The following is a 27,331-nucleotide window of genomic DNA, read 5'->3' on the forward strand; positions in this document are numbered from 1 at the left end:
CTTTTCTTACAATATTATTTCAACCAATAATGCAACCCAGTTTGCTTTTAATAACAGAAGAAAATGTATGGTTCATTGTATATGTAATGTAAAAATATACACACCTTGATTTTCCAACAACCTGTAGCTATGCATTCATTGTTTATTAGGCTGATGCTCTTTGGGGAATCAGGTGTGCTGTAAACTATCCCAGTGGATAGAATAAGAATAATGGAAATTATCTCAGAAACCTTTCTACTGGAGTGTGAAACATAATTAAAGTTTTGGGTTAAAACAGCAGCTTCTTGGTAACAAAGTGTTTTTTTAAGTGTGTTTGTTTGTGTTTTTTTTTAACTTGACACTGGAACATAAGAATTTATGAATCACAGCCAGCCCTTCCAGTTTAAGAAAATTCAATATCTGGCAGACAAATGAGTTCAATCCTCTGGAGGAAAAAAAGAACAACTTCAGTGTGTGTTAAAGGGCTGTTTTGATTTTATTATTTAGCTTTTATTAACATTTCATTAAATTACAAATGCATTTAGCAGTTAGAAATAACACAAATGATTTACTGCAGTACTTTTCTTTTCTAATAACCACGCTCAACCATACTCTCAACCTATATCTTTCATTTTTTTCATATACTTTGTGGAAACCCATCACTAATTTCATCCTATTCTAATTTCTGCACGCTCTATTCCGCATCCTTTTAATTCCCTTTGCAATGCAATCTCCCGAAACGCAACTTGGACTTTCTTGAAGGAGAAAAAAAATGCTTCAGCATTTGCATTCTTCAGCATTGCAATTCCATTCGTCCTTGCCTCATTATGACCTGAAACCAAAGACTAACTCTGACGTCCATCCCTACCACGGGGTGAATTGAGGTGAAGACAAGTCAAATAGTGCCAGTAGTAGTTATGGGACGAGCTCAGAAATCTCCATCCAGACTTTTAAAGCTCCTCGCACTGTGATTGGACGGAAGCAATCACATGACGCCGTGCAGTCAGTCTCTGTGCCGTGCCTGGAGCCAGCGCTGAGTGGAGCCTGTCTGCCAGCAGCCTCAGCAGCGGCTCGATCTGGATCCTAGCACGCTCACTGACAATTCAAGGAGGCCCCTTTTTCTTCTTATTTCCCGCGGAATATTGTTCACAATGGGCGACAAAAAGAGCCCTAGCAGGTAAAGCCACCGCCCGTTGACCCATTTACACGTGTTCTAAGCTCCACGGGCTCGATATTTGGATGCGTTGCCTTCACTCGGGATCGTTTCTCCCTTTTTCACTCGGCTAGCTAGAATAGTGCAGTCACTATGGCGGCTTCGAGCGCACTACAACCCCGGCCACTTAACAAAGGGATTTTTTCACAGGAGACGCCTGGCATTCTCCGAAAGGTTCTTCCGTCTAGAGGCCATGTACTGGGCGGCCCGATGTCGAATTCGACACGGTTTAGTAATGCGCGACATATTAAGCTTCGATGCTGGGAAATAATGAGCGCTGCCAGCTATGCTAGCTGCCTGCTGGGGGAAATACAACGGACAGGCGTCCGTAGTCGTCCGTCCGTCTGTCTGTCCGATCGGGAGTAATTCGAAGATTAATCGACGAGGTACACTTGACGGGACAAACCTGCGCTGCGCTGTGCATTTGAACGAGCCCAGATCGGGTCCCCCCTTCTTCCAACCGAGCCACCCTTTCGTGTTCGTTTAGGAAATGTGTCAATAACGGACTCTCCTCATCGGAACTCATCCTAAACATGTGTTTTGTTTGTCAGGCCAAAAAGACAAGCAAAACAAGCTGACGACGGATATTGGGACTGTAGCGTCTGCACCTTTAGGAACACAGCTGAAGCTTTTAAATGCAGCATCTGCGATGTGAGGAAGGGCACATCAACAAGGTACCGTAAGCTCCCTCTCTCACGTACACACTCACGTGCACACATGCACGCACGCATTCACACACAAAATCACTCTCGCTCACTTTCTCTCTTCTGTTCCCCTCACTCTCCCCCATTTCGTCCGTGATCACTTTCCTCTTGGAAGCTCCACTGTTGCATGCATTTTTTTTAGGTCTGTCAACTTAAGTCATCAGTGGGAATTTTGATGCTCACTTAAGTTATTGTATGCCGTTGACCACAGTCAATGTCCAATTGATTTAAAGAGGGAGAACTGGAGTTGATTGCTCATCTTTCAAGGGCTTTGAAGGCATTGCAGTGATTTTTCAGACGCTTTCAGTCGGGATGGCCTGGACGCCCAATGCCGTCAGTGACAGTTAATGAGTTGAGCAAATCTCATCCGTTTGAGATTTGCATATCTTTTAAGGCAAGGTAAAGCTTGCCACTGCAGAAGCTTTATGAAGGTGTGCAGAAGCGGCAAGAGTGGATAAAAAGGTGAAGTCATTCCGTAATTGTTTCTATTTTTTAATTACTGTGATGTCAATAGAATTTGTCTTAATTTCTGCCGGCAAGCGTTTCTTGGAAAATAAGTATACGAATAAACTCTTTTAAATGACTCATATGCATGTTTGTTCCTGTCTTCAGCGTCGAAAAAAATGTTGAGGTGACATTTCTTATAAGAAATGGAGATGAAATCACCAAATTACTTAACATGATGGGATTCCCTTAAAGGTTCTTCTTAATAGCAGCACCCCCCTCTTTCCTGGCAAAGAACATTTTTTTATGACAAATAAGTGTGTAACAACTTTGTTTATGTATGTCACTAGTTGTGTCATGAGCCTGGAAACACAGATGAATCATCTGTGGTTTGATGTTGACTACATCAGATTCTAACCTTTACAGCTTGGGTTTTACTATGAGTATTTGGTAACCACCCATCAGGATAAGGCGGGCATACCTCAGTTGATATGAATCTGAAAGGTAGATACGTAGATGTCTGTCTTAATTGTCTGCCTCCCCTCCCCCATGTCCTTTTCCTTCAGCAGCGTGCGTCTCAAGACCACAGCTGATGATGCATGCTGAGCATGAGCTGCGAAAGCAGGAAACAGATAAGCGTGTCAGTGGCATCCCTGTCATATTTCCTCGGTAAAAACCGAGTTGTTTCTGTTAGGCCAGTGACATCAGCACATTGCTTGTCTTCTACAGTATGTGTGTAATCTGAAAACAGAATCTTTTGATTCATGCAGTTGTTAGGTTGCCTTTCATTTTAATGAGTACCAGTGCTTCCCACTGAATGGGAATCTAGTGGATTGTTGAAGGCTGTGATCTTGCTGTAGTTGCATATTGACCGTCTGATGTTACTGCTATAAACAGTGACACTTTTTCTTCTCTGTGAACTTGCTTGTGCGGGTGGGGAAACCTGTTTAAAAAATCTTATAATAGACTCATGTCAGCTGTTCTTTGCACAACCATGTCAGGCAAATTCATTCCACACCCCATTTTTCTTCATCGCAATTAAAGCCAACAAAATTCATTGTATGAACATATGCAAAGCAATGCTGATATTCCTGGTAAATGTCTCTTGCTCATTTGTATTTGATTCCATTTGAGTATAACAGGATCTTGTTTATTACACCTTAATTTCTGCACAGCCACCTACAACTCTCATCAGGAACATATGGGAACAGCACAGGATGTAATTTATCGGTCATTGTGAAAGGCATTCTGTGCATGGCAGACATCAGGCCACTCAAACAGAATTAACTGCCAAATATATTAACATAAGATTTCATTACTGCGCTTTTTTAATTGCACTTCGATTGGCTTTTGACTTGGTAGTTCATTCTGCTGGTGCTGTCAAAATAGTTTCATTTCTTTCCACTTAAGTCTGCTCATTAATGAACAGGAAATTTCAGTGAAGCTGTTAAAACCAACTTTCTTAATGTCATTCATTGATGTTTTCAACCTTTCTATTGATGTGTGAATGCTTTACAATGTTTTTTATTTGTGTTTTAACCTGTTGTCTTTGCATGGCTTCCCTCGGAAGCAAGTCTCAATTAAATAATCACTTAAGTAAAAAAAGGGGCTAATACTGAAGCAAAGCGGGGTTCAACATCAATACAGAATCTTTTTTTATTGCGTAAATGGGAACCACTGAACATGATTGATAATAACGGCAGGTAGAAGCTCACGCTGCTGCAAAATTTGAATGCCTCTTATAAACTAGCCATGAACAGGTAATTGTAGGTCACCATTTTAATTTGTGTTTATCAAGGCAAGAATGTGTGTTAACAAGGGCAAACACTGGCTGTGACATTAGCATCTGGGGACAGTCCCTCCTCTCCATTAAAGAGCAGCCTCACGAACCTGTTGACCCAGTCCTGTTCGGTGATGTAACTTGATACTCATGTAGGCTAAATCCAGGCGCTACCTCTATGACTCTCAACCAAGAAAGCGACTGGCGTTTGCACCTGACCCCAATGCTCATCTTCAAGCTCATTCAGTGCTAGAGTCTTAGAATCCCTGATGTTGGCAATCATTAAGACATTTCTGCCATCGGAACCCCAATCCTGCTGTGTTCTGTAGTTTTATGTCAGTTTGCTTTGTGGGGATGTTTGGTATGCTCTTCTGGCAGCCCTGGGGCCCAGGGGGAAAAACATTAAGAGCCCTCTAAAGTTGATAAATGGTCGACATCACAGGAACTCTTAAGGCACCTCATTCCCTGACTGCTGCAGTGTTGTGATATCTCTCTTTCCACCATTTTAAATTGATTCTATTTAAATACAATAAAAGTCCGAGGTCTTCTTTTTGTGTCATCTAAAAAAATAGCTCTATTGAAATGCTTAAAATCAGCAAAGACATTAATTGGTTCTTCTAATCAATCAAATCCATTTAAATTAATTTCCCTACCATTACATTGTGGAATGGGATTTTGTCATGATTCAGAAGCTGTTACTTCAAACATGAATCATAGATTGCATTCATGACAATAGGTGTATTCATTGAGAAATGGCATTGATAAATAAAAATGACTCAACACAAAACCCTAAAGTTTGCTCTTGTGTGTCTATGCGATTGTGCAATTATTGGGAAGTGAGGGTTGTTTGACTACCTGTTTGTCATGTACAATAATGGAGCCAGTATAATCTGCAGATTCCACCACTGTCATATTAAGACAAATGGAAAATGCCATTACATAAGACGGGAATGCTGGATTTCAATTTCTATCCTTGGTTCCTAGCCCTCAGTCCCTTTCCCTACTTATCCCAGCCATGCCCTGCTCATAGAAAAAACTTATTTTGCTTATCCAGCATTATAAGTATCTGCAGTGAATGTTGTGTTGGGTGAGAAAGAACATAATCTTAACATGTTAATTAGCAGATTTAAAAGTTCGTAATTACTTCATAGCATTTGGCAGAGTGCAAGAGATTAAATACAATAGCCAATTTGGCAGTCTTACAATAGAAGACAAATGTTGAGTACCGGATTGTGGAACGTACGTACCATTCAGGGAAAAATGATAATGCAAGCAACTGGGTGCAACAGCGAGAGAGTGTGGCGTTTCCAAAGAATTCATAAAAAGTCTTATGAGGGCAAGGACGAGAGGGGAAAAGGGCTGTTTGTTTATGCTGAATTGCTGCTACTTGGAACATATGGACGCCTACAGATAGAGATGAGATTATCAGAAAGCTAAAGATTTGTCTCAATGTGGCATCCCTCTCTGTCCAAGTATGTGCACGAGTGTTGCAAAAAAAAGGAGAGGATATATAGGTGGCTTTTAAAGGGGGTGTGCTCATTCAGCCAAGAGTCTCAAGGGGCTTGAAAGCAGCATGAAGCACATCATTATCCATTGAGAAAGAGCCAGTGTGGACAGTCCTTTCTCTTCATACCACCACCATCGAGCTTGGCAGAGAAATCAGGTCTGAGTACAATAAAGAGCCACCATGCTTGCAATGTGAAGCCATTCTAACTATGAGAATAAAATGCAATATTCTGCCATTGACTGCAAATGAGATAACCCAGAGCACTGTTGTATAGGGTTGTATGTCATGATAACTCTTGTTACCGGTCAAGGTGTAATTCATTTAAAAATACAACAACAAAAAAACATTGACTCATGTTATGAACCATATCATTCTATTGATCATTAAAAACTGACTATATTCAGTGTTGACTGCAAATAATAAATCTAATCCGTCAGTTTATCTCAAAGATGCTAGTTGCTTAATTGAAACTTGTCAAAGCTGATGTGACAGTCTGGCCTGTACTAGACAGAAAGCCTTACAAGAGGTTAGACATATACCTACTTAAAGGTATAATTATTCAGAAAAGGTTACCTTTGGGGTGACTATTGAGCGAGAAAGATAGGGCAGTGTCAGGAAGAAGACAAGAGAGGATGATGGAGCGGTTAGTAAATGATTGATCTGAGCAATGTGATACCTTGATATTGCTAGAATCCACTCATACTTTTGCCTTGGCAATGGCATGCTGTCTGTGCCTGAAACTTCCAGGCAGTTTACAACATGAAAGGTCAATCATAGAGAGAAAAAGACCCTTCAGTGGTGAGTCATGAAGCCTTTTTCTGCCTTTTACAGAGTGTGTTGAAAATCTGCAGCCATTATTACACATCAAGTTGCTCAGGGAACAAAAAAAAGACTGACACTAAAGCAGAGATGGCCAAAACGTAATTGACTGGTAGGTTTTAAAGATAGTCAGACATGTGCATCCTAGCTCCAAAACGGAGAAAAAATGCCCCTATTCCTTCAATCCTTTTATTATATTTGATTGACAGTGCATGACAGCAGATTGCTTTTGCAAGATTCTCAGCACAAGCATAACAGCCAACCGTATCTCCAGTTTAGCAGAATATTGTTTTCCCTGTACAATTTAATGTTGGAACATTTTCAAACTTTTCACAAGACCATGCAACGAACTACTAAAGCCGCTCTTAGGCATAATATACCACTACTGGGTGATGTGACCTGTACTGTACCGTTACTGGCTGAAGCTGCATTCAGACTAGAAAGAAATGTAGCGGTAATTTTCACATTCAGCGTGTGACTCGGGCAATAGGTCATTCCTGACTTGCCTGTTATCTATAAAAATCCCTACATTGTGAGCTCTAAAGTTCATTGCATTGCAAGAAAACTCCTACATGCTGAATTTCCATAAAATAACTGGTATTACAAATTGTATTGAAATGATTGCCAGTCGCTCTGTTGGAGAAACCATGTGATATTTGTAGAATATACCAGCATATCCAATGTCTGGTTAACACATTTGAAAAAAACCACAATTCTACTACAAGGCTTTGCTCCATTACCCTCCACCCTGGTGGGGGATGGGATAGCCTCCCGTGCATCAACATAATCCTCAAAGTGTAATACAAGTGTCGACACAGATGAATGCATGATGATCATTTGTTGGTTCATGGTTGTCAGCACATGATAGGGATCTTTTGTAGTTAAACAGAACCCCCGCAGCCTCCTCATATGCAGGATGTAAGTGATGTGCTGCAGGATCAGACTGCGCTGTGCGTAATTTCTTACATACTGGTGATGTGGCCACCAGCTATGAAGCTCAGTCACCACATTGGCGTGTACGTGCACTCAAAAGACGTCTAGCCTCATCGATGTAATTTTAATTTGCTGATTGCATTGTTCTGAAAGCCACTTTACTTTTATTGAGTACAGTGTGGGTATTGACTGCTTTTGAATCAGTCCCTGCGTATTAGTCTGATCTCTTCACTGGCCATGGTCGAAGAACCCCCCACTCAATGTCGCTTTTGCCTTGTGTTTTTAGCCATTGCATTCATTCATTTTGGTAGGAAATAATTGCTTGTCCTCCTCAACACTTGAAACAAAGAGCTGCGTTAACTAGAGCTTTGATGTTCCCCTCTACCTCAATCACCACCACTTGCTCGTTCCACTAATTGCTCTTTCTCAATTCGCATACTTAGTCTTACACATGTAGGAGGACTGGCAAGTGTCTTTCATACTGTACATTTAATATACAGTATGCAGATATTGCTCTTTTCATGATAAATCTTTTTTTTTTTTTTTAAATCCAACTACCTGTACTCTGCAGTTCACAAGTACAATTTTACTGAGATTTTAAATCAAACAGGTTTTTCTTTTTAAAAAGAAAAAAAATCGTTAAATAAAAAAAGGTGGGTCATCTCCTTGCAGGAAAAGCCAAAAGTCAGTCATTCAGTTACTTCTTCTTTAATCAAAGCAGCATATCCAAATTCCCCACTAACATGCACTGTTTATACTGATCTCATGGCACCATACAGAGAAAATTATTTTCAAAAGCAGCACACGTTTGGCAGTGATTTTAAACTGGTTCACATTTGAAAAGTCTTGAGTCAATGAGCAAAGTGATTTTTTAGGATGTTGCGACGAAAGGGAATAGCAGGATCAAATAATTTCAGCATTTCAAACGCAGCATACATACATACATACCCTAAACATCAAGAGTGGCTCTCAACAGTTGATTGCAGTGCAAAGGAGAGGTGATATACTGTCCAGGATTTCCCACTGTGAGGGTTTGCACTCATTCTCTGTAATTTTGCCCAGAAGGTATTGGCAGCAGCATGATGCGGGAGCAATTTCAACAGTTGGTCTCTTGAGTTCATTCCCAGTTCTGCTCTTGGTTATTGCACTTTGTTTTGGTTATGGTTAGTTGGTTGTTGCATTGACAACCGCATGAAGCCAAGTTTTTTTAGAGTAATATCTACTATTCTGGGGGAAATTTTAAAAGTTAAAATTTAAATGTATACCCTGCACTGGTTGCCGATCAACCTAAGGTCTGAACATAATTAAATAAATGTTTTGAATGAAGTGAACTGGACTGATTTCGGATTAATTTTCAGAGCTGAACATAATTAAATAAATGCTTTGAATGAAGTGAACTGGACTGATTTCGGATTAATTTAAGGGCTGAACATAATTAAATAAATGGTTTGAATGAAGTGAACTGAACTGGACTGATTTCAGATTAACTTAAGGACATGAGTAGTAGTTTACAAATGTCTATGTAAATGACCTGTGTTGGCAATGGACGTGTGAACAGTAAGTAAATATTTAAGCATGCCGTGGTGCCTGCTGCAACCCAATGCCTCTTGGTCCAAAACTCAACCACAAGCCAGTTTCTGCACGAGCACTCAAGCATTTCATTTGTTGGACTTAATATTTTGCACACTTCCTTAATACTTGTATTTAGATTCGTTTTGTATTGGCTTTATTCGTTCACAAAGGAGAAGTAAGAACTATTTTAGTAGTAATGTTTCTTTAGACTTATTTGGTATTTGGTGACCTTATTTTCCCCAATTATAAAAGATAATCCTTTATTAGTTTCAAGTTTTATTGTGAAAACACTAAGTGTACTTAATTTTCTACTCGGGCTGCCTCAACACAGCGTTCCTCAGTTTAAAACAGAGGATTTCCTGGAATTTTAGGTTGTCTTTATACATCCAAAAACATGGCAGTTTTTCACTATGGAATCCCTGTGTGCTGTTGGCCTTACGTCAGCTGTTTTGTACATGTTCAATAAATCAGAGCTTTCCAAACATGAGCGAAGCTGAGCTGAACTGGACTAAACCATTTGGGAATACCTGAGGGGATAAGACGAAAGTCCACAATTATATTTATGAATGCAACGTCTTTTATTATATAAAGTATGCACAAAATTCTATTTAGAATTCAAATGTTTTTGCTTCTTTGCTGGGTCACATTGCATGGATGGCATGCAGTCAAAACAAGCAGCTGACAGTTTATCTTTTAGAGGAGACCTTTTTGTGCTGTTAACAAAAAGAAATGTTCAAGGCTGAAAACAATGCTGTGTACTCTGCTACGACTGTCGATTTCATTAACTGCATACAACATATAAGAGGAGAAATGGAGAAAAAAAACATTGCTTGTCTGTGACCTTTCATGACCTCAGATAGTTTGAGGTCATCTGTCATCCAGATGGAAGCATGCTTTCTACACAACTCTTAAAAACAAGACTCAGGGCTATCATTTACATTCATTTATGTGAATTTTAAGCAGCAAATTTCTGTTAATTGCTTTATACATATTTATATGACGGCTGAATTAAATAATAGAGGTCAGAATGCAGTACTTTTACTCATGGATCCAATTATTTTACACATTGGAAAATAACGCAACAAATTATATTTTTAAAAATGAGCCCTTCCGGTTACTTCTTAAGAAATGTTCTGTTTGCAATTACTACACAACGCTCTTTAACTTGCTTTGGTTTCTAAAGAGAAGTAGTCCCCAACAGCTGACATGTTTGCCCAGAGGTTTGATTTACAGCAGCTGTAAAGTGCGACAGCACGCAGGCTTGGTTTGTGGAAAAAAATTGCTTAAAACCAAACTAAAATGCTTCACAACTGGACCAACTCAACATGCAAAACCGAAATAGGTCATTACATTCCATGTCAAGTGTTACACCCCTAATCTATTTATATGTATATAGATTTCTTATTTTGCATAGTGAAAAATGTATATATTGCATTAACTGTATCATATTTTTCATATTTTTCTGATATCATTTAACTTCACCCCAGACTTTTAATATGCAAGAAGAGGTAAAAAAAAAAACTTTTTTCTGTTGGTACCAGATGGCATAAGGGCTGGCCCAGTCTGCGTTCTGGTATTTAAGGACCCTTGGGATAGACGCTATACTTTTCAAATGAAAAGCCAAGCTGAGAGGCACATTTTGTCCATATTAGCATCAATTTTGAACCCATTAAAGGTCCCCCATGGGCACTTAACACAAGTGCTGCGGGCTCCTTCTAACTATGCAAGGTAATGCATACTGGAGCAGCCCATGCTTAATCATCATTCACAACAGCCGGTGTATTGATTGGCGTGAGCATCTTGACGTGATGCTCTATTATTGCTCGATTGACTTGTGGTCAACTTCTCAAGCGCATGGACAGTCTGAAATAGCGGCAGCAAGAGATTAGGTGCATTTGTTGCTGGTCATTGAGAGATAAATGGGATAATCTGACTGCCTAATGTTTGAAAGTGTAGAGCTAGTAGACTAAAAAGAGAGTTAATACCTGATGCTTAACCCTTGTGCACACGTAGCTTTCAAGTAATGCCGGATTGATTAGGATTCAAAAGTTTTTGAATGTTGCACTGTGTGCTTTAATGGTATGAAATTAGAATGTATGCATTTTAATTGGAGGTTTTGATTCATGTGTTCTTCTGGACTTCCAGGTTCTGTCATTTATGCTATTGCAAAATGTCAACAATAAGACATCGTGTGTCCTATAGATAAAGTACAGTGGAAACTTGCACGACTTCAAATGTGTGTTATGTTGGTCGGCATCTATATTGCATGTCATTTTGGGCTTCCAATGGGAGACTATTGGTCCAACTACATTTTTGTTTAAATATGATGGAATCATTTCATTTGAGTTTGGAAATTCTCTGAATTCTTCTTGCTTATTTGCTGATTTTGAAATGATAGAGCATCGACTTTGTGGCACACGCTGCTTTTGCTGTGTGCCAAATGTACCAGGAGTGTGGTAGCTCCATCACACCCTCTTGAGTGTCAGTCTGTGACAAATGGGACTCTGCCTGCTCTAATCAGATTAGAAGACCTACGTGATGTGTTGCAAATGTCCCACCTTATGATCCCGAGCATTCACTTTATGACAGCCCCAGTCTAATGAGATTAGGTGTCGAACACCGCGACTCCAAGGCAGCCTAAGAGCTACCTCTGGCGTACATCACTTGCGCTTGAGCACCGACTGCCTTTGGTAAGCTAATCCATATTTGTGTCTTGACTCTTCTCCACAGGAAACCCAGGATCAACTCCCAGCTAGTGGCCCAGCAGGTGGCCCAACAATACCCGATGCCGCCCCCTGCCAAAAAAGAGCGACGGGAGCGAAGTGAGCGCATAGACAGGGAGCGGCCAGACGGTGAAGGTGACACCGCCATTGTGGAACCTCGCCATGAAGGTGACCGTCCAGAGATTGTGAGGCCCAGCATAGAGGTGCCACTTCCTGACAAGGACAAGAGCGACACGGAGCATCCGAACCCAGACAAAGCCGACAGAGAGAAAGACATCGTCCCGGCCGTTGTAAAGAAACCAATCATTAAAAGGAGGTGAGTCCACATAGGCGGACAGAGACATTTTGCTGAGAATGTCATTGACTCGCTGTCCTCTTTTAGACCCAAATCAGAAAACCACCAGAGTCCACCCAGTGACAAACAGAGTATACAGTCTGGCAAATCAGCAACTAAGACCAACAAGAACAATCACATTTCCAGGTATGTACTCCACAATTAAAAACAATAGGTTTTGGGACTTGTGATTTTTTTTCACCATTTGTTTTTAACCAAAACAAATATATATTTTGTTCAAAATACAAGGAAAACTGAATCAATGAACTCCAAAGTCGCGTACTGATGTACGCTAGCATAGAAGCATGTGGGAAATCACTGCCGTTGCACTCTGACTTGACTGTTTAGCTGACACTGTTGACGCTTTCTCCTTAATTCTATCCCTCAGGCCGAAGCTGAAGAACATCGACCGTAGCACGGCACAGCAGCTGGCTATCACCGTGGGCAACGTTACGGTGATTATCACAGACTTTAAGGAGAAGAGCCGTTCTTCTTCCACGTCCTCATCCACAATTACGTCGAGCGCGGGCTCCGAACAGCAGCACCAGAGCTCTGGCTCCGAGAGTATGGACAAAGGCTCGTCGCGCGCCTCCACGCCCAAAGGGGATCTATCCGCGGGGCATGACGAGTCCTTCTAAGGGGCCCCCTTTCTTTTGGGGCCCCACCCACTCGACCGTCTTTTCACCCCATGTTAATGGATGCTATGGATCCCTAAGGGGGAGAGACTTCACCTTCCCCAAGGCCATGACCAACCTGGATGTGGTAAGGTGCTGGCATGGAGCAAGTTAGCGCGTTGCGCCTAACGGAGAGGTAAGGCGCCGCGGACTATAAAGAGGAAAACCCCCATGCTAGCCTCAAGACACTTGTATGTATTGTTTTATATTTGAACGTGGATGTGAGGCCAACTCGTTCTTTTGTTTTTTGTTGAGAACATTTCTTTGCCGGGCACAATAACCACCCTCGTTTTTGTTATTATTGTACCGTTATTTATTACCCGTCGCACCTGTATACTTTGATATTTTCCTTGTCGTGTTGAAGCTTGGCTGCATAGCTCTGACGACTGATCGTACCCTCAGTGTTTTCATTGCAGTTTGAAATTTTGCCAGACCACACACATACACACACACGAAGGTGCTAGATACACTGTGAAAAGTTTTGCAGATCTCCCAAACACTCTATAATAACAAATCAGATTGTCACTCCCTTTTGAGCAACAATACTGTCTACACTCGGAACACTGTCGGGACCATTCTCAGAAGTCCAAGTAATCATTTTTCAAAATGAGAATCTTTATACAGTATTGTGTGTCCTTAACTGTAAAGTGAAGGCTGTTGTGTAAAACAGTAAAAGCTGTTGCTATTTGGTCCATTACCTGGAGATAATGTTAAGGTTTCTGACTCCAATTGAAGTGATGTTGCTCTTATGTTGGCATTAAGACTGAAGGATGTTGCACACAGTATGGTTTGGTTCAACCTTAAGGAATTGTTAAACACACCTAAACGTATATCTTTTTATTCTAACACCTAAAAAAAACCTGATAGAAATTAGTGCAAATAAATTTTGTTATTGACCATTTCATAAAAGTTTTTTTTTTTTTGCTGAATAGCAATTTAAATTTTGTGTCATTGGAGGTAAAAGTTAAAATCACAATGGCTCTTTCATATTCTAGAACAGCAAGACATGGGTTCAAATGGTTCTAATTCACTTCCACTAATAGCTGATATGAGAACAAACAAATTTCCTTTAAATGTATGAAAATGTATAAAGAATAAATGTGTATATGATATCTTAGTTTTATTTATTGAAGGACCAAAGGAATTTCATATCAACAAGATACATAGATGAATAACAATTTGAAATGCGGTTATTGCAATTATCTAATGTTTGAGATGAATAACATTTTAAATAAATAAAGACTAATATAATCCATGTCAATGGTGTTCTTATTGTTCACTTGTGCTGTGCCCAGCACGCCACACTGGACACATACCGATGTTAAGAGGCGGGCTGAGTGAACCCACCTCACCTTAGATGTAGCCCCCCCGCCACATCCGAGCCATTGCCCGCACACCAGCCCACTATAGTTGTGACTGAGGTCCATCCATCCCAGCAGGGCATGATTTTATGTGTGCTTTCTCACGGGGATAATCATTTTTGTAACTTGTATACTTTTTTTTCCTTTTGCTCTTAAGAAATTGTTCAAATGTAATCATGTATTTTATTGTGTACAAATATGCCAACAGTGTTCAAGGTGGGGATAGGCCAAGAGAATTTAGCAGGCTGAAAATGTTAGATTTTTACACACACACATACACTCACACACAGTCAAAACTGTTTTCTAATGCAATCTTTTCGAAATGGGCCAAAAAAGCCATCGTCTCACTTGCCTTATCTACAACCATGTAGTACTGCAAGTGAAAAGATATGTGTTAAATTATTGACAAGTGGCAAGTTGAGTATATATATGACATTGCTTGTAAATAGAATTTTAAAATCTGCAAACACTACGAAATGGCATTGAAGCTGACGTCTTTTGTTCTACTGTTCCTTTCCGCGCAAGCAGTTCTGTTCTTGTGTGCGACCAGTAACCTTAATTTACTGTGTAAAGATGGTTACATTTTTTTAGGTTTCTTTGTCAGAGATCCAAATATAGAATGCTTGTTTACTGACTGTATATCATAAACGTGAATTCCCACCTCAGTGTATTATTATACAAGCTCATTTCCTCCTATGAAGATGTCTGTTGTACAATGCTTTTAAAACTTATTGTTCTGTTGAAAAAGAAATGTGGAAACATTTGTAGAACAGTACAATAATCCATTATTTGTTTAATCGTTTAAGTTGAACTTCTTTTGGGGTTTGTTTAACTTCCAGCTGATGTGTCATTGTTTCTTTCCCCTTGTGAAATGGTCACATTCTGTTTCTGGTGTGAAAATGTATGTAGCATTTTCAGCAATTCATAGCTTCTTGTCCAGCTTCTAATGTTGAAACACAACATGTTCCTGGCATGTGCACGACTTTGCGCTTATAGGCTAATCTGTTCAGTTCCCTTCTTGCTTCAAATAGAAATGTCTATTTATGAATTTTGCTTGTAGTTTTTCACAAATAAAATTGTTGAAGTTACTTTCTTTTCTCACAGCTCTTCTTTTCACACCCAAACGCAACTTGCAACTATCTTCACCCTGTGTACATTGTATAGCATTATTATGGTTAAAACAGCAGCAGTTCCAATGACCTTTGTGGTTTCTTAGTAGAGTCTATAGTTATTGTCCAAGCTGGAAACCCACTTAAGTGTAACATGAGTAAGGTTTCGCTCCATGACTGAATCCTTCATCCTACTGTTTGACTTACGACTCTTTCCGCCACTATGACGAGGAAGCACGGAATCTCTCCCTTGAGGAATGTATTGAACATATCATAAAAAAAGAGCATTGCTTTCAGGTCACGACCCAAGCGGTTGGACGTTCAATATAAGCTCATATGGATGTGAATGGGTCGAAAATCACAACTGGTTTGATTTTTGCTATGTAATTTACTCAATTAAATCCCTCACCTGAACTCCACAAGCTGCAGCCGAAATGGCCAATCATGTGTGTAAGATTTCCCCTATAATAAATTAAGACTTAATTGTACAGCATATACAATCATTTCGAAGCTTTCACTAATGTATTTAACAACACATCTTAAAACAGGCATTTAATCAAATATCAGACAATTCACCCATGGTCTAGAGTCGAGACAGAACAAGACTTTTAGTCATTATCTTTATTGGCCTCCTGGCACTGATCTGACAGTTGTTAAGGCTGAAGTGCTGACACTAATCCTTGTAAAATGGCAACTTAATTAATGCATTTGTTAAGGACCGGAAAAAATATATCAGGAACTATTTGGACATGCAAGATATGTCAAAAATGGCCTCTTTTAGAAGTAACAAAACACACTTATGTTATGTAGACATTTTACTACTAAAGTGTAGAAATATTTGTTATTTACCTTGTCAAATTACATTGATTTACAGCATTCATTAATTCTTCTTCCATTGCAGGGGTTGCTGGAGCCCATCCCATCCAACTTTGGGCGAAAAAACGCACACCACATCCGAGACTGGTCGACAGTGAGCCACAGGGGACAGACAACCTTTCGCACTCACAATCATATCACCACCAGTTGGAATCCAACCCATGCCGGCCTGCATCGAAGTCAGGCAAGTGACCCTTCTACAGCATTGACTAAAAGTTCTTGAGCACAGTCATTCCTGATAGAAACCCACACATTATGATAGCACTCAGACCACCATCAAATCTACCCATATAATTACAACAGTTAAAGAAGTGTGGAAACTGTTATATTCACCCTGTCTGGCACGAGGTTGTGCATAACTTGATGAGTAATATCAAAAGGGGGCCTTCCCACTGTGTATCACTCACTAGCTTGTGATTGCAGTGCCGATTTTGGAAGCGGCATCTTTACACTCTAGACTCGCTTCACAGAGCATGTAGATTTTCCAAATATATTGCATGGTTGTCGTTAAATGAAGAAGTCAGTGAGATATCAGGTTGGCCAAACAATACAAAGCAACCCAGTGGTGTCCAACAGAAATCTGAACATGCCACTTTCCACCCTCGGAGATCAAATCCCCAAATAAAAGCACAATGATGAAGGATTTATCAGGTTGCAGCCTCAGTGCTCATAAAGTGGATCAGTAAATCTCAGTGGAAGTGTTTGTCTGTCACTGGGAGGACAGACTATAGTATTAAGAATCTTTGAGTGCGGGACTGAGCCAGAACATTTTCATTTTAATGTAAACAATATTTCAAAAAAAAAAAAACAGAAGTGAAGAGAATAGGAAATTCCTGATATTCTGTTTTTACTTGAGCAGTTGACGTTAATTCCACTTAATTTATTCGTATCTTGTTTTGTTTATTCACTGAACAAAATGATGCGCTTCAAGGAGGCTGCCGCCTCTAAATCCTGCTCCGCCTGTTTGTGTGAACACTTTCCAAAGGGTAATGACTTGTGCATGCAAGCGTAGTGTGCGCTTTATTGGTACATAATAGCTATACATAAGTGTAGTGTTAACATGAGATGATGTGCAGTAAATCATTGATGAACCTTGGACCTTGAGAGGCTTATAAAGCAGCTTTACCTGCAGGTCATACACTGATACTGTGCTTCTTGACACCTATTAATACATTAAACACTCCAGGTTTTATTTGATTTAACTTGGCCCTTTAACTGGGATGCTAATTTTATTAAAATCATAAAAGTACAGACTTATGTCTTACTGCCAAAGCTTATGCTCTCCCAGAGTGTTCTGGTCTAATGGGGGCGCATTGTCTTATCATTTGAGCTAATTACTACTCAACAGCCTTTTTCTTGTTGTCTGTCAAACTGAAAGTGTGTAATCAGTCTTGACCTGAATGCTGACTACAAAGTATGCAAAGTGTATAATATTCACCCAGTTTAATTATTAACAAGATTAAACCGTCAGGGATTTGAATATCCAATCTATAATAGGAGTTCATGATAACTCTGCTTTCACGGATTACTGACAGAATTTAAAACATGGTCTTTTGTGTTGTACATCCAAAAAAACTGTAAAACCAATATCCTATAGAACCACCCCCGAAATGAAGAAGAAAACCCACTACAATAATTCCAGAGGGCAACTAGTAATTGGAGTTTCTGTGTCTTGCTCAAGGGCACCATGTTCATTTGTGGGAACTTGAAAACCACACTGTGGCAGGTAGTATTCTTATGGTGTAGACAGCTGTTTTTACTAAATCCTCGCAGTAGTTGTCAGTATTTGCTATACGCGTATATGATATAGTTGCCTCTAAATCTGAGAGCTATTAATCTTACAATTGTGATTTTTTTTTTGTCAAACATGGAAACAATTAGCTAACTCTCATATAGACAAATGGGGGAGTGTTTTATGAAGAAAACATGTTGTAAAGGAACGTATATGCTTTGTTCTGATAAGTGTCCCCTGATGATGCCTCTGTTCAAGTTGGCTGCAGCTATCAGTCACTTACAAAGCCGTGTGTAAGGCTGACAATTTGGCCTCCCTCCAAATACGGCTTTCCATTTGGGAGCACTCCAAACAAAATGGTGAGTGCTCGGCCAAGCGTTGAGGAAGGCTAAACATGAACTCATTCATTTGGCTGACCCTGGACTGTCAATTGTTGCTTCTGGCAGGTAAAATGGAATCCATTCCGAGGTCAAAGTGTTCTCCTAAAAGCACCGTGACGCATCAACTGAGATGACTCCAGTTTAAGGACACAGTAAGTGTGAATCAGATGTGCAGATTATATAATAGCAATAACGTATTGATGGCAAGACTTGGATAAAAACACTTAAATGGGTGCTACTGTTATTTGTTTTCTTAGGTCAATAACAATTGTATTGTTTCCCCTCTCAGTTAAGGTTTCAATAACGGTGTGAAATGTCCACTGACTATAATAAACACATGTGACAATTGCAGAGGTGAGCTGTATACATTGATTTAGCTGGATTAATGATGATTAAATATGTAAAGATTTTTTCTACATCCGCTGATGGTGTCGTGGTTCATTTCCCACTGAAATGGTTTAATTTTGTGTTTTATTTAAGGTTCGTTGACTCTAAAAAGTCTGTCAAGGGGTTCATATTGAAAGAAAACTACTCAATTCCCCAAAATGTTGTTCAATGAAGATGAAGTGGTTCAGAAAATGTGATGATATGAGATTAGCTAATGCAAAGAGCAGCGTAGTGCAGAGATTTTTTTAACATTTCTCTTGTCTGTGATTTTATTTATTTATTTTTGCAACACCCCACTGTTTATCTCTTTGCCTCTGATTGTGTGATCTTCACAGACGAAGAGCACAGCAGTGAAGCATATTCTACAGCTGTTACATCTCTACAGTGTTCCTTCCTTACACTGCCACTGATCATGAAGATAACAAAGGAGAAGATCGAGGTGATTGGAAACCTGAAAAGACGTGAGAGGTGGGATAAAGGTACTTGTGCTGTGATATTAAATCCACAAGTGTTGGGTTACCGTGTGGTGGTGTGATTGTGTCTTAGCGGCTGCTGCCTGATTATTTTGTGAACCTTATGAGTTGCAGTGAAAAGCCTTCCTCTGCAGCAGGGAGCATAATGAGATGGGGGAGAGGAGATGGAGTGTAGCGTCTTGCTTCAGACTTTTGGGTGACTTGATTCCTAAGTGGGGATGGGAGAACACGGGTGCTTGGGATGTTCTATTCCAAAGACATCAGTATATTACAAGGCACGCATGGCGTGCTGCTGCCAACTGGCACTCCTGGTGTTGCATATTGAGTCTCTCCTGCAGAGCACCACGGGCTCCTTGGTGTCAGCCAGCTAGTGAATCATTTATGTTCTTGCTGTCGTTCTTGCCAATGTGTGTGCATGGCATCGTTTTTTGTTGTTGTTGTTGTTGTTGTAGCACTGCGAGATTTTGGGATGAGACGGATACTGTATAGTATCCGCTGAATGGAATGATGGCGGAAAGCTTTGTTTGTCTTAGATACGGGTCTCAAGCAAACAAATGCTCTATTTCGTCAAGGCCTGATTAGAATGGAGGAAGGCACAAGCTGAGCCCACTAACATCACCTTGCCATATCTTTTCACTGTAGCCCACAAGCAAAGTGATGCGGGTGTCTGCTGGCTAAAAGATAGTATCAGTATGTGTGTGCCTCGCTCCAATATTTCATTTGCGGTGGAACTCATGTCCATTCTTGGGAATTGATGGATAGAATTTCTATGAATGTGAAAACAGACTATGCTTCTCTCATACTGCTGCTGCCGTGGAAACAGGCAGGTGGCCAACATATAAACCATTAAACTCTTTGACGCACTAGCCAAATTCAATTGAACTAGTGACTGTGTTAAAAATTAGTTTTTTTTACATGAGTTATTGAGATTAATATTTTTACCCGGCAATCTATTTTTCATCTAAAGGCTTTGTAGTTGATTGACCCCACAGTAAAATGTGGAATATTGCAATAATATCACAATTTTGCTCTACTCTGAACATTCTAATATTTTTTTCTCTCCCTATCTGTGTATTTTATATATTTTTTATACTTGATTTTTACCATTCATTCGATTTAAACTGCATACCCCCGAGTTTCAGCAAAAAAACTTGTGTCTGGAATGTATTTTAATTTCCCGGAATGAAAGAGTATTCATTTTTGGAGTCATTGTCCAGTGATTGCATTTTGTGACTCTTTGTCCACATTTCTAGTCTCCAATGTAACTTTGGTGGAAGCATAAGATTTCATTTTTTGTCCAATTGCCCCATCTTGTGGATTAACGTCCGTTTTAAGATGAAATCGAATCCTTGAAACTGCTCTTTAAGGGGTCACTTGGTCTGTTTCTGTATCAATAGCTGCAGTAAAAAAAAAAACAGAGTGATGGCAGTTTATACTCATCTATAACTAAAGTAGAAATACACTAATTAAGAAAAGGGGACACATTTCACTTTTGAAAAGAAATTCAATTAACATAGATGATGTAATAATCGGGTCATAACATAATGATGAAATGCCAGTGTGAAGGAAAATATGATGCAACCATGTGGTAAAATCATGTTCAATGTTGAAATTTAGGACATAAAATCAAAATGAATTGTGTTTATTTAAAAAAAAGTTTGGATCATTACTAGTTTACCAACAATAAGTCCATTTGCAATTGACAAAATAACAATTAAGTTTTATTAAATGCTTTGAGGCAAACTGCCTATGTGAGTACTACATAGAATTTTCCTATGGCATTTGTCGCTTATGTATGTTGTATCCATGCAGACAAACAACATGCGCACATGTTTCCTTTTACCTGTTGATCAGACAAATGTGTATTCCGAAGGGTAAATAATTAATCTGGAGATTTAAGTATAGAACTGCCAAGTGTGTGTAGTTTTGGAGCTGACAGCTATTTTTGGGAATGCAATTATTCGCTTACTAGTTAGTCATCGCATCTTGCAATTGTGTGTGATAAATAAAGATGGTGGTGGTCCATCCTCTGGAAATGAAACATAATCCATGTCTTTCATGCTGATCATTCTGCACATGTGCAATTATGACAATGATCTAGCTGTAGAAAAGTGACAAGCACTTGATTAAGAACAATTAAAAGAGAAAGGATAGAGAAGGTTCAAAAATAAGAACTTCAGTACAGACTTTCAAAAGATTTTCAATGAATTGGAATAATAATAATAATAATAATAATAATAATAATAATAATAATATTAATAATAATAATAATAATAATAATAATAATAATAATAATAATAATAATAATAATAATAATAATAATAATAATAATAATAATAATAATAATAATAATAATAATAATAATAATAATAATGATGATGATGATGATGATGATGATGATGATGATGATGATGATGATGATGATGATGATGATGATGATGATGATGATGATGATGATGATGATGATGATGATGATGATGATGATGATGATGATGATGATGATGATGATGATGATGATGATAATAATAATGATGATAATAATAATGATGATAATAATAATGATAATAATAATAATAATAATAATAATAATAATAATAATAATAATAATAATAATAATAATAATAATAATAATAATAATAATAATAATAATAATAATAATAATAATAATAATAATAATAATAATAATAATAATAATAATAATAATAATAATAATAATAATAATAATAATAATAATAATAATAATAATAATAATAATAATAATAATAATAATAATAATAATAATAATAATAATTGGAAAGTTAATTTTCTAAGTAGCCCTTTATTCTAAAGCCACCATTGCCCTCGTTAACACGCTATTAAAACGTCACATCAATATGCAGGGGGAATTCAAACTGTCTGAGGTGAGCAAGCACAGCTGGGGTTATACATTTTCATCCTTGCGCCTCATTATAATTATAGAGATTATGGTAATTGGGCATCTGTTGCCTGGAGTTAAAACTATCCAAGTTGCTCGCTCTTCCAAACAAGCCTATGCATATTATTGACTGACTGGGCTGTGATTGAGTCTGCCGAAGCTTTAGACCACCGGCATGTACGGTGTAAGCAACAACTCCTGCTCAGCATCCTTTTTAAACAAGAATGGACAAGCATAACAATCATGTCAAGAGAGAGTCAACGTCAATAAACAATTCGACATGCCAATTTGTTGGGTTTTTAAGCTGTAAGTCTTTCCACGGATTGTTTGAGTTTGATTTATTTAATAAGGTACAGCATAAATTATTGAAGATATTTTTATCCATGTTAATGAACATATATAGTATGTAAATATGGAAGACTGTAGCCCAGGGCTAATTTCCATTTCTAGTCCCTTGTGTAGGTTGAAGATAAACAATGACACATACTAGACACACACAAACACACACACGTAGCATAGTTTTAGACAGGGTTGTGATCGCAATTTTGTTCGTCTAGCAGCCAGGCTTTAAGATGATTGGCGAAGAGGTTCAGAGACGGGACTTCACGTATGTTAATTAGTATTGAGTTCCAGGTATGTGAGGCACGGATAGAGAAGGCGCTTTGGCTGAATGCACTCTTTTTGAAGGGAACTACACAGTCACATCTAGAGCCAGCCATTGTCGATGTGTTGAATTTTTGTGTACAAAATCTTACAATGGAGGAGCAGTTTTGTGTTGGAAGATTTTGTAAACAAAACTCCTCAAACTGCCCCTCAATTAAAGCACTTGTAACAATATGGGAAGAAGAAGAACGATCTTGTCTAGCTTTGTTTTCTATTACCCACACAAATTATTTTTCATCTCAATGAGGCTTTTCGGCACCCCCTCGCTCACACTTTTGTGCAAGTGTGTGCACGGGAAGAGGCATTTCCTCATAGATACTGAAACTGCTTGCTAACTTGAATAAAAGTATCTTGCTTTGAGTTAGACCTTGAAGAGTGAGTCGAATTCATTTATGTCTCTTCCATGGAGGTTGGCTCTCTCTTGATGCATCCTCACACACAACGCCTCTAGGAGACAGACAAGAGAAAGTAGCAAAGGATTCTGGGAAGCCAGAGGACTGCTTTGAAGGACTTACAGAATTGGATTATTGTCCATAGAAAGGCCTACGTACTGTATGAGGCTACTTTTGTTTTTCAAGGCCAGGTTGGAAGGATAAGATATAATCATATTCGATTGAATGTCACATTCATCGTCATCATAGCATGAGTTCAGAGAAGTTGCTAAATATTTTTTTCCCTTTTTTTGTATACAAAGCCTAAAAACAATTTACTTTATGATCAAGACTATCAGGAAATTCTAACCATCTTAAATTATAAATATGGTTGTAGGAACAAAGACTGTCAAAAATTGCTATAGAAAAAACCGATTGACTGAAAAACTAAATAAAAATGTTGCATTTATTTCAATCAAGAGAATGAAAAATGCCAATGGCAACAGAATCATTGAGTAATTAGAATCAGGCTAGGGCATATCATTAGTGTATTTGCTTAATTTTGCTATGGAAATTGGCCAGATACTTTTTTGGCAATATTTACGTTAGTTAATTCCATGTTTGGAAGGCAATATTTGTTGGGAGTCCCTATATTCATTGTATCCAGTAAATACATTCATATTGCTTTGGCTTCTACATTTGGAAACTGCACGATTAAAGTACTATTAAGTGAAATAATATCTGAATTCTTTTTACCTTGGGAACTGTCAATAAACCATTTTAAGATTTCACATTGAAGAACTGCAGGGATATCAACAACAACTCTGATATTTACTCAAAGCCCTGACCTTTCCTTTTTTTTGTTGTTGTTGGACTTTGTTGTGTTTTCTCACTGGGATAAGCTCCAAATCACCCATGACCCCAAACATCAAAAATGTAGGAAAATTGAGAGATGGATTTAGCACCACAAGTTGTCAGTATTGCCTGAGAGCATTTTGTTGGAGCAGTTTGTCACAACCCCAATCTTAGAGCCTCAAAAGCTCGAACCATTTTTTTCTACCTTTTGAAAGGGGATAGGACTGACTTTTTTTTCTTCCAGTTTGGCGGAATGAAAGATTTGACCTGTCCTTGAGTCATGTTGGGATTTCAGTGAATAAGAAAATAAAATGTACAAATAGCAAGAAATAGATAGACAGAAGCTGGATAGAGAAGGGATTTACATTATGACTAGTGATTTCATAAGTGCATATTAATTTGCATTTTCAAATGATATTGTATATTGCAAGTCTGTTTCATTTTTGTTACAATTGAAAATTTTAATTTCTGCTAAACTAAATTGTGACCAACATGGAAAATTAGTTCCAAACCTTAGTGAGTCCAAATAGCAAAGCACCCTTTTTGATATAATTGCTTAGCAATCAGTCTACCATTGTTCAGTATTGGTGGAAATAGAAAAGGAGCGCAAAGAATAAAGAATGCATTAGCTGCGACCTTGTACTGTATTCATATAAGCATTATGACCTGTTTGGATTTCAGGATGATGCAAGCCAGACATGTATATGTTGTTCATGTTGCAATGAAATCCACACTATAATTTAAACTGGTATTAATTAGATCTAGAAAACATTCTAAACATGTTTTGCTGGACCATTTACTACACTTTTCACTTAACTAATACAGTATATACAGTATATTCATATATATAATTGTATATTGTTTATACAAGAGATAGAGTGTACATTTTAATAGGACCACAACTTTTTTCACTTAGCCTTTAACTTTTAACAGTTTTCCAGAGTGGTCTACAGCTGCTTTCATGACCTTCATCTTTTTCTATACCCAATGCTATTTTGTTAGTTTTTCAGGGCTAAAAGCTGACATTAAGAGGTGGGCAGCTGAAATACATAAAAGCTTCCAACTTTTTACTGAAAAAAAAAACAACAACAAATGAACAAACTTCAAAATAAAAAAATATAAATATGATATATACATAGTATAATACTACGCAGGAAAACAAACTGTATATCCAACCTGATACTTCAGTGTTGAAGCTACTACTACTTCTATAGTTTGTTCAGTTACATTATATTCTTAATTTCAGATGAACTGTACAGTATTTATGAAAAGAAGCTGACCTTTAATCATTATATTTGTTCATTCTCATTGGTCAAACCCAAATACTTTTTAAAGAAGTTACTTTTAGAACAAAATATTACTGCTGTGAACCACCAGCATAAGAGCAACCGTACAATATGTATACAGAAATGGCTCCATGTGTTCATTTTCATAACTGAAAATGTAGTTACTCTTAGTAGGAATGTCGATGAAGTGGTTGCCAGTCGGTGGAATGAAAGCTTTGGCCTTGAAATGTGAAAAGGTAACAATGAGGGGGGGAAAAAAGGGAATAAATAGTGTACGGATGCTCTTCTCAGTATTAAAGGAAGCGTTAGGAGCGAAAAACATTAATATTGAAATTGGTGTTAGTAGCTTTTGAAAAGCGATGCTGATGTGAATGAGTCACATTGATTCTGAATGGCAGGCTGGCTTTATAAACCCACTTCACATTTCTCTTTAGTCAGTCTCGTATGCACATGTGGCAAAGTCTTGTCAGCTTTAGTTGTTTCTTTGAAGGACACAGCAGCACTCGGACCCCTCTTCATCATGAAGCCCCTTTTTCTGCTGCTCTTTCTACTGATGTGGGTGTCCCATGGATCTTCAGCCGTCATCACGGGGGTAAGTCAAAACAAACATGTACATTTAGCTTCAAAGTTAAACAGTAAAATACTTATATTGCTTGATGGGATAATCGTGCATATCTATGACAAATATTTTATCTATTAGAAGACAAGAAGAGAGGGAATCTGGAAGAGATTTAAAGTATTTTAAATGTATCTGCTATATTATCTTTAGAATACATTTTGTGAATTATTAGAGTCGATACATAAATATTTTTGTAAAATTAGTAATACTCAATATAAACGGCTTATTCTTAATTTTTTTTAGAAGACTTTGATCAAGTATACAACTTTTTATTGCAAATATTTTTAATCAATACTGATGATTTTATGCCAGTATTTTAAACAGAACATTATAGTTTGATAGCAAACCTGTCTGGGTCATAAGTCAAGTGAATTCTTTCACCGATTGTCATTTCTCACCATTAAATCTATTATTATTTTTTTTTTTACATCTGACACCTCATAAAAACTCAGAATCAGTGCTAGGTATTATTATTTTACAAACAAAAATCGACTAATGTGAGCGAAAAACATCTATATTTGTTACTAAAGCTAGTATGATTCACCTAAAACCCTAATACGTAACCGAATGATAGTTATATTCAACATGTAAATGATAGCAAGAGTTACCACAATGTTACCATATGGAAATCTAACATTGTTGCATGCAAATTTGTGCGTGTTTTTGTCAAGGCATGCGAGAAGGACTTCCAGTGTGGAGGCGGAATGTGCTGTGCAGTGAGTTTGTGGATTCGGAGCCTACGAATGTGTACGCCAATGGGAGCGGAAGGAGACGAATGTCATCCCATGAGCCAAAATGTGAGATCATCTTAGGAAAATGTAAATGTGGAATCATCTCAGGAGAATGTAAATGTGAGATCAACTCAGGAGAAAGCCTTATATCAGGCATTCAATACCTTTAAACTGATATTAATGCCGTCTCATGAATCTCATGTTTGTGATCACACATTAATAAGGCAGTGATCATTTTGGGTTTAGAAAGCACTACCGGAGCTCCTTTTAAATATTGACCTTGCTTTTCCATTCATTCCATGTGGTAAATAGGGCTAATTGAATATCCTTTGTCCACAGGTTCCTTTCATTGGGAAAAGACTCCATCATACATGCCCCTGTCTACCCAATCTTTCATGCATCACCATTGAGGAGGGACGCTCAAAATGTCTTTCACCATATAAAAGAGATAAAGACTACATCTGATGTGCTGTTTGTTGGTACCAATGTAAATATTATAATTGCCACTGTTACCGTATTAACAAACATAGACCTAAGAGCAGTATTGTGAGAAATACCTGAGAAGAATTCTTGTGTAAAATGCACAGCAACCTTAAAGAAAATAACCTTGGTGGGAAGTAGTTTGAAAAAAAATCGCATTTTAGGAAATTGCTAGAGGAAGGATTCTAAGTAAAAGTCTCCAAGAATCTGACATTTTTACTATGTTGGCTGTTTGATCTTTGAATAGTACCTCAACTATATTGCATTTCCATACAACTCGTATAAAGATGGTGTGAACGTGGGTTACTCTGACCTTTAAATATGCACTCAAAGGTTATAATGTTTTCTTTGAGGGGTATTTTTTCAAAGTTTTCTCCCAACACTCCAACATCACGTCTCACGACAGGATTAA

The 27,331-nt window shown here is 38.2% G+C and overlaps 2 protein-coding genes across 3 annotated transcripts; both read left to right on the plus strand.

Annotated features, from left to right (window-relative positions):
• The first annotated feature begins 956 nt into the window (after positions 1–956).
• rybpb (RING1 and YY1 binding protein b) lies at positions 957–15,131 on the plus strand. The gene is made up of 5 exons (XM_077725622.1): positions 957–1,156; positions 1,744–1,866; positions 11,682–11,990; positions 12,057–12,155; positions 12,397–15,131. Exons 1-5 carry the CDS (start codon positions 1,131–1,133, stop codon positions 12,644–12,646), a joined length of 807 nt encoding a protein of 268 aa, XP_077581748.1. The 5' UTR covers positions 957–1,130; the 3' UTR covers positions 12,647–15,131.
• A 3,730-nt stretch (positions 15,132–18,861) lies between these two features.
• prok2 (prokineticin 2) lies at positions 18,862–27,309 on the plus strand. 2 transcript variants are annotated; one of them, XM_077726849.1, is made up of 4 exons: positions 18,862–19,006; positions 25,580–25,681; positions 26,380–26,505; positions 26,779–27,309. In XM_077726849.1, exons 2-4 carry the CDS (start codon positions 25,610–25,612, stop codon positions 26,902–26,904), a joined length of 324 nt encoding a protein of 107 aa, XP_077582975.1. In that variant the 5' UTR covers positions 18,862–19,006; positions 25,580–25,609; the 3' UTR covers positions 26,905–27,309. The 2 variants fall into 2 exon arrangements, with proteins under 2 accessions (XP_077582975.1, XP_077582974.1); XM_077726848.1 differs by lacking the exon at positions 18,862–19,006 and having other exon boundaries at positions 25,398–25,681.
• Positions 27,310–27,331: the final 22 nt, after the last annotated feature.

Source organism: Stigmatopora nigra, chromosome 10 (assembly GCF_051989575.1).
Source record: "Stigmatopora nigra isolate UIUO_SnigA chromosome 10, RoL_Snig_1.1, whole genome shotgun sequence".
Lineage (NCBI taxonomy): Eukaryota > Metazoa > Chordata > Actinopteri > Syngnathiformes > Syngnathidae > Stigmatopora > Stigmatopora nigra.

Excerpts from the sequence above, each read along its gene's own strand:
- prok2 (XM_077726848.1), top strand. The coding sequence starts at position 25,481 with ATGGCAGGCTGGCTTTATAAACCCACTTCACATTTCTCTTTAGTCAGT. Across the intron at positions 25,682-26,379 it reads CTTCAGCCGTCATCACGGGG|GCATGCGAGAAGGACTTCCA; the intron begins GTAAGTCAAAAC and ends GTTTTTGTCAAG. Across the intron at positions 26,506-26,778 it reads GTCATCCCATGAGCCAAAAT|GTTCCTTTCATTGGGAAAAG; the intron begins GTGAGATCATCT and ends CTTTGTCCACAG.
- rybpb (XM_077725622.1), top strand. The coding sequence starts at position 1,131 with ATGGGCGACAAAAAGAGCCCTAGCAG. Across the intron at positions 1,157-1,743 it reads GACAAAAAGAGCCCTAGCAG|GCCAAAAAGACAAGCAAAAC; the intron begins GTAAAGCCACCG and ends TTTGTTTGTCAG. Across the intron at positions 11,991-12,056 it reads AAACCAATCATTAAAAGGAG|ACCCAAATCAGAAAACCACC; the intron begins GTGAGTCCACAT and ends GTCCTCTTTTAG.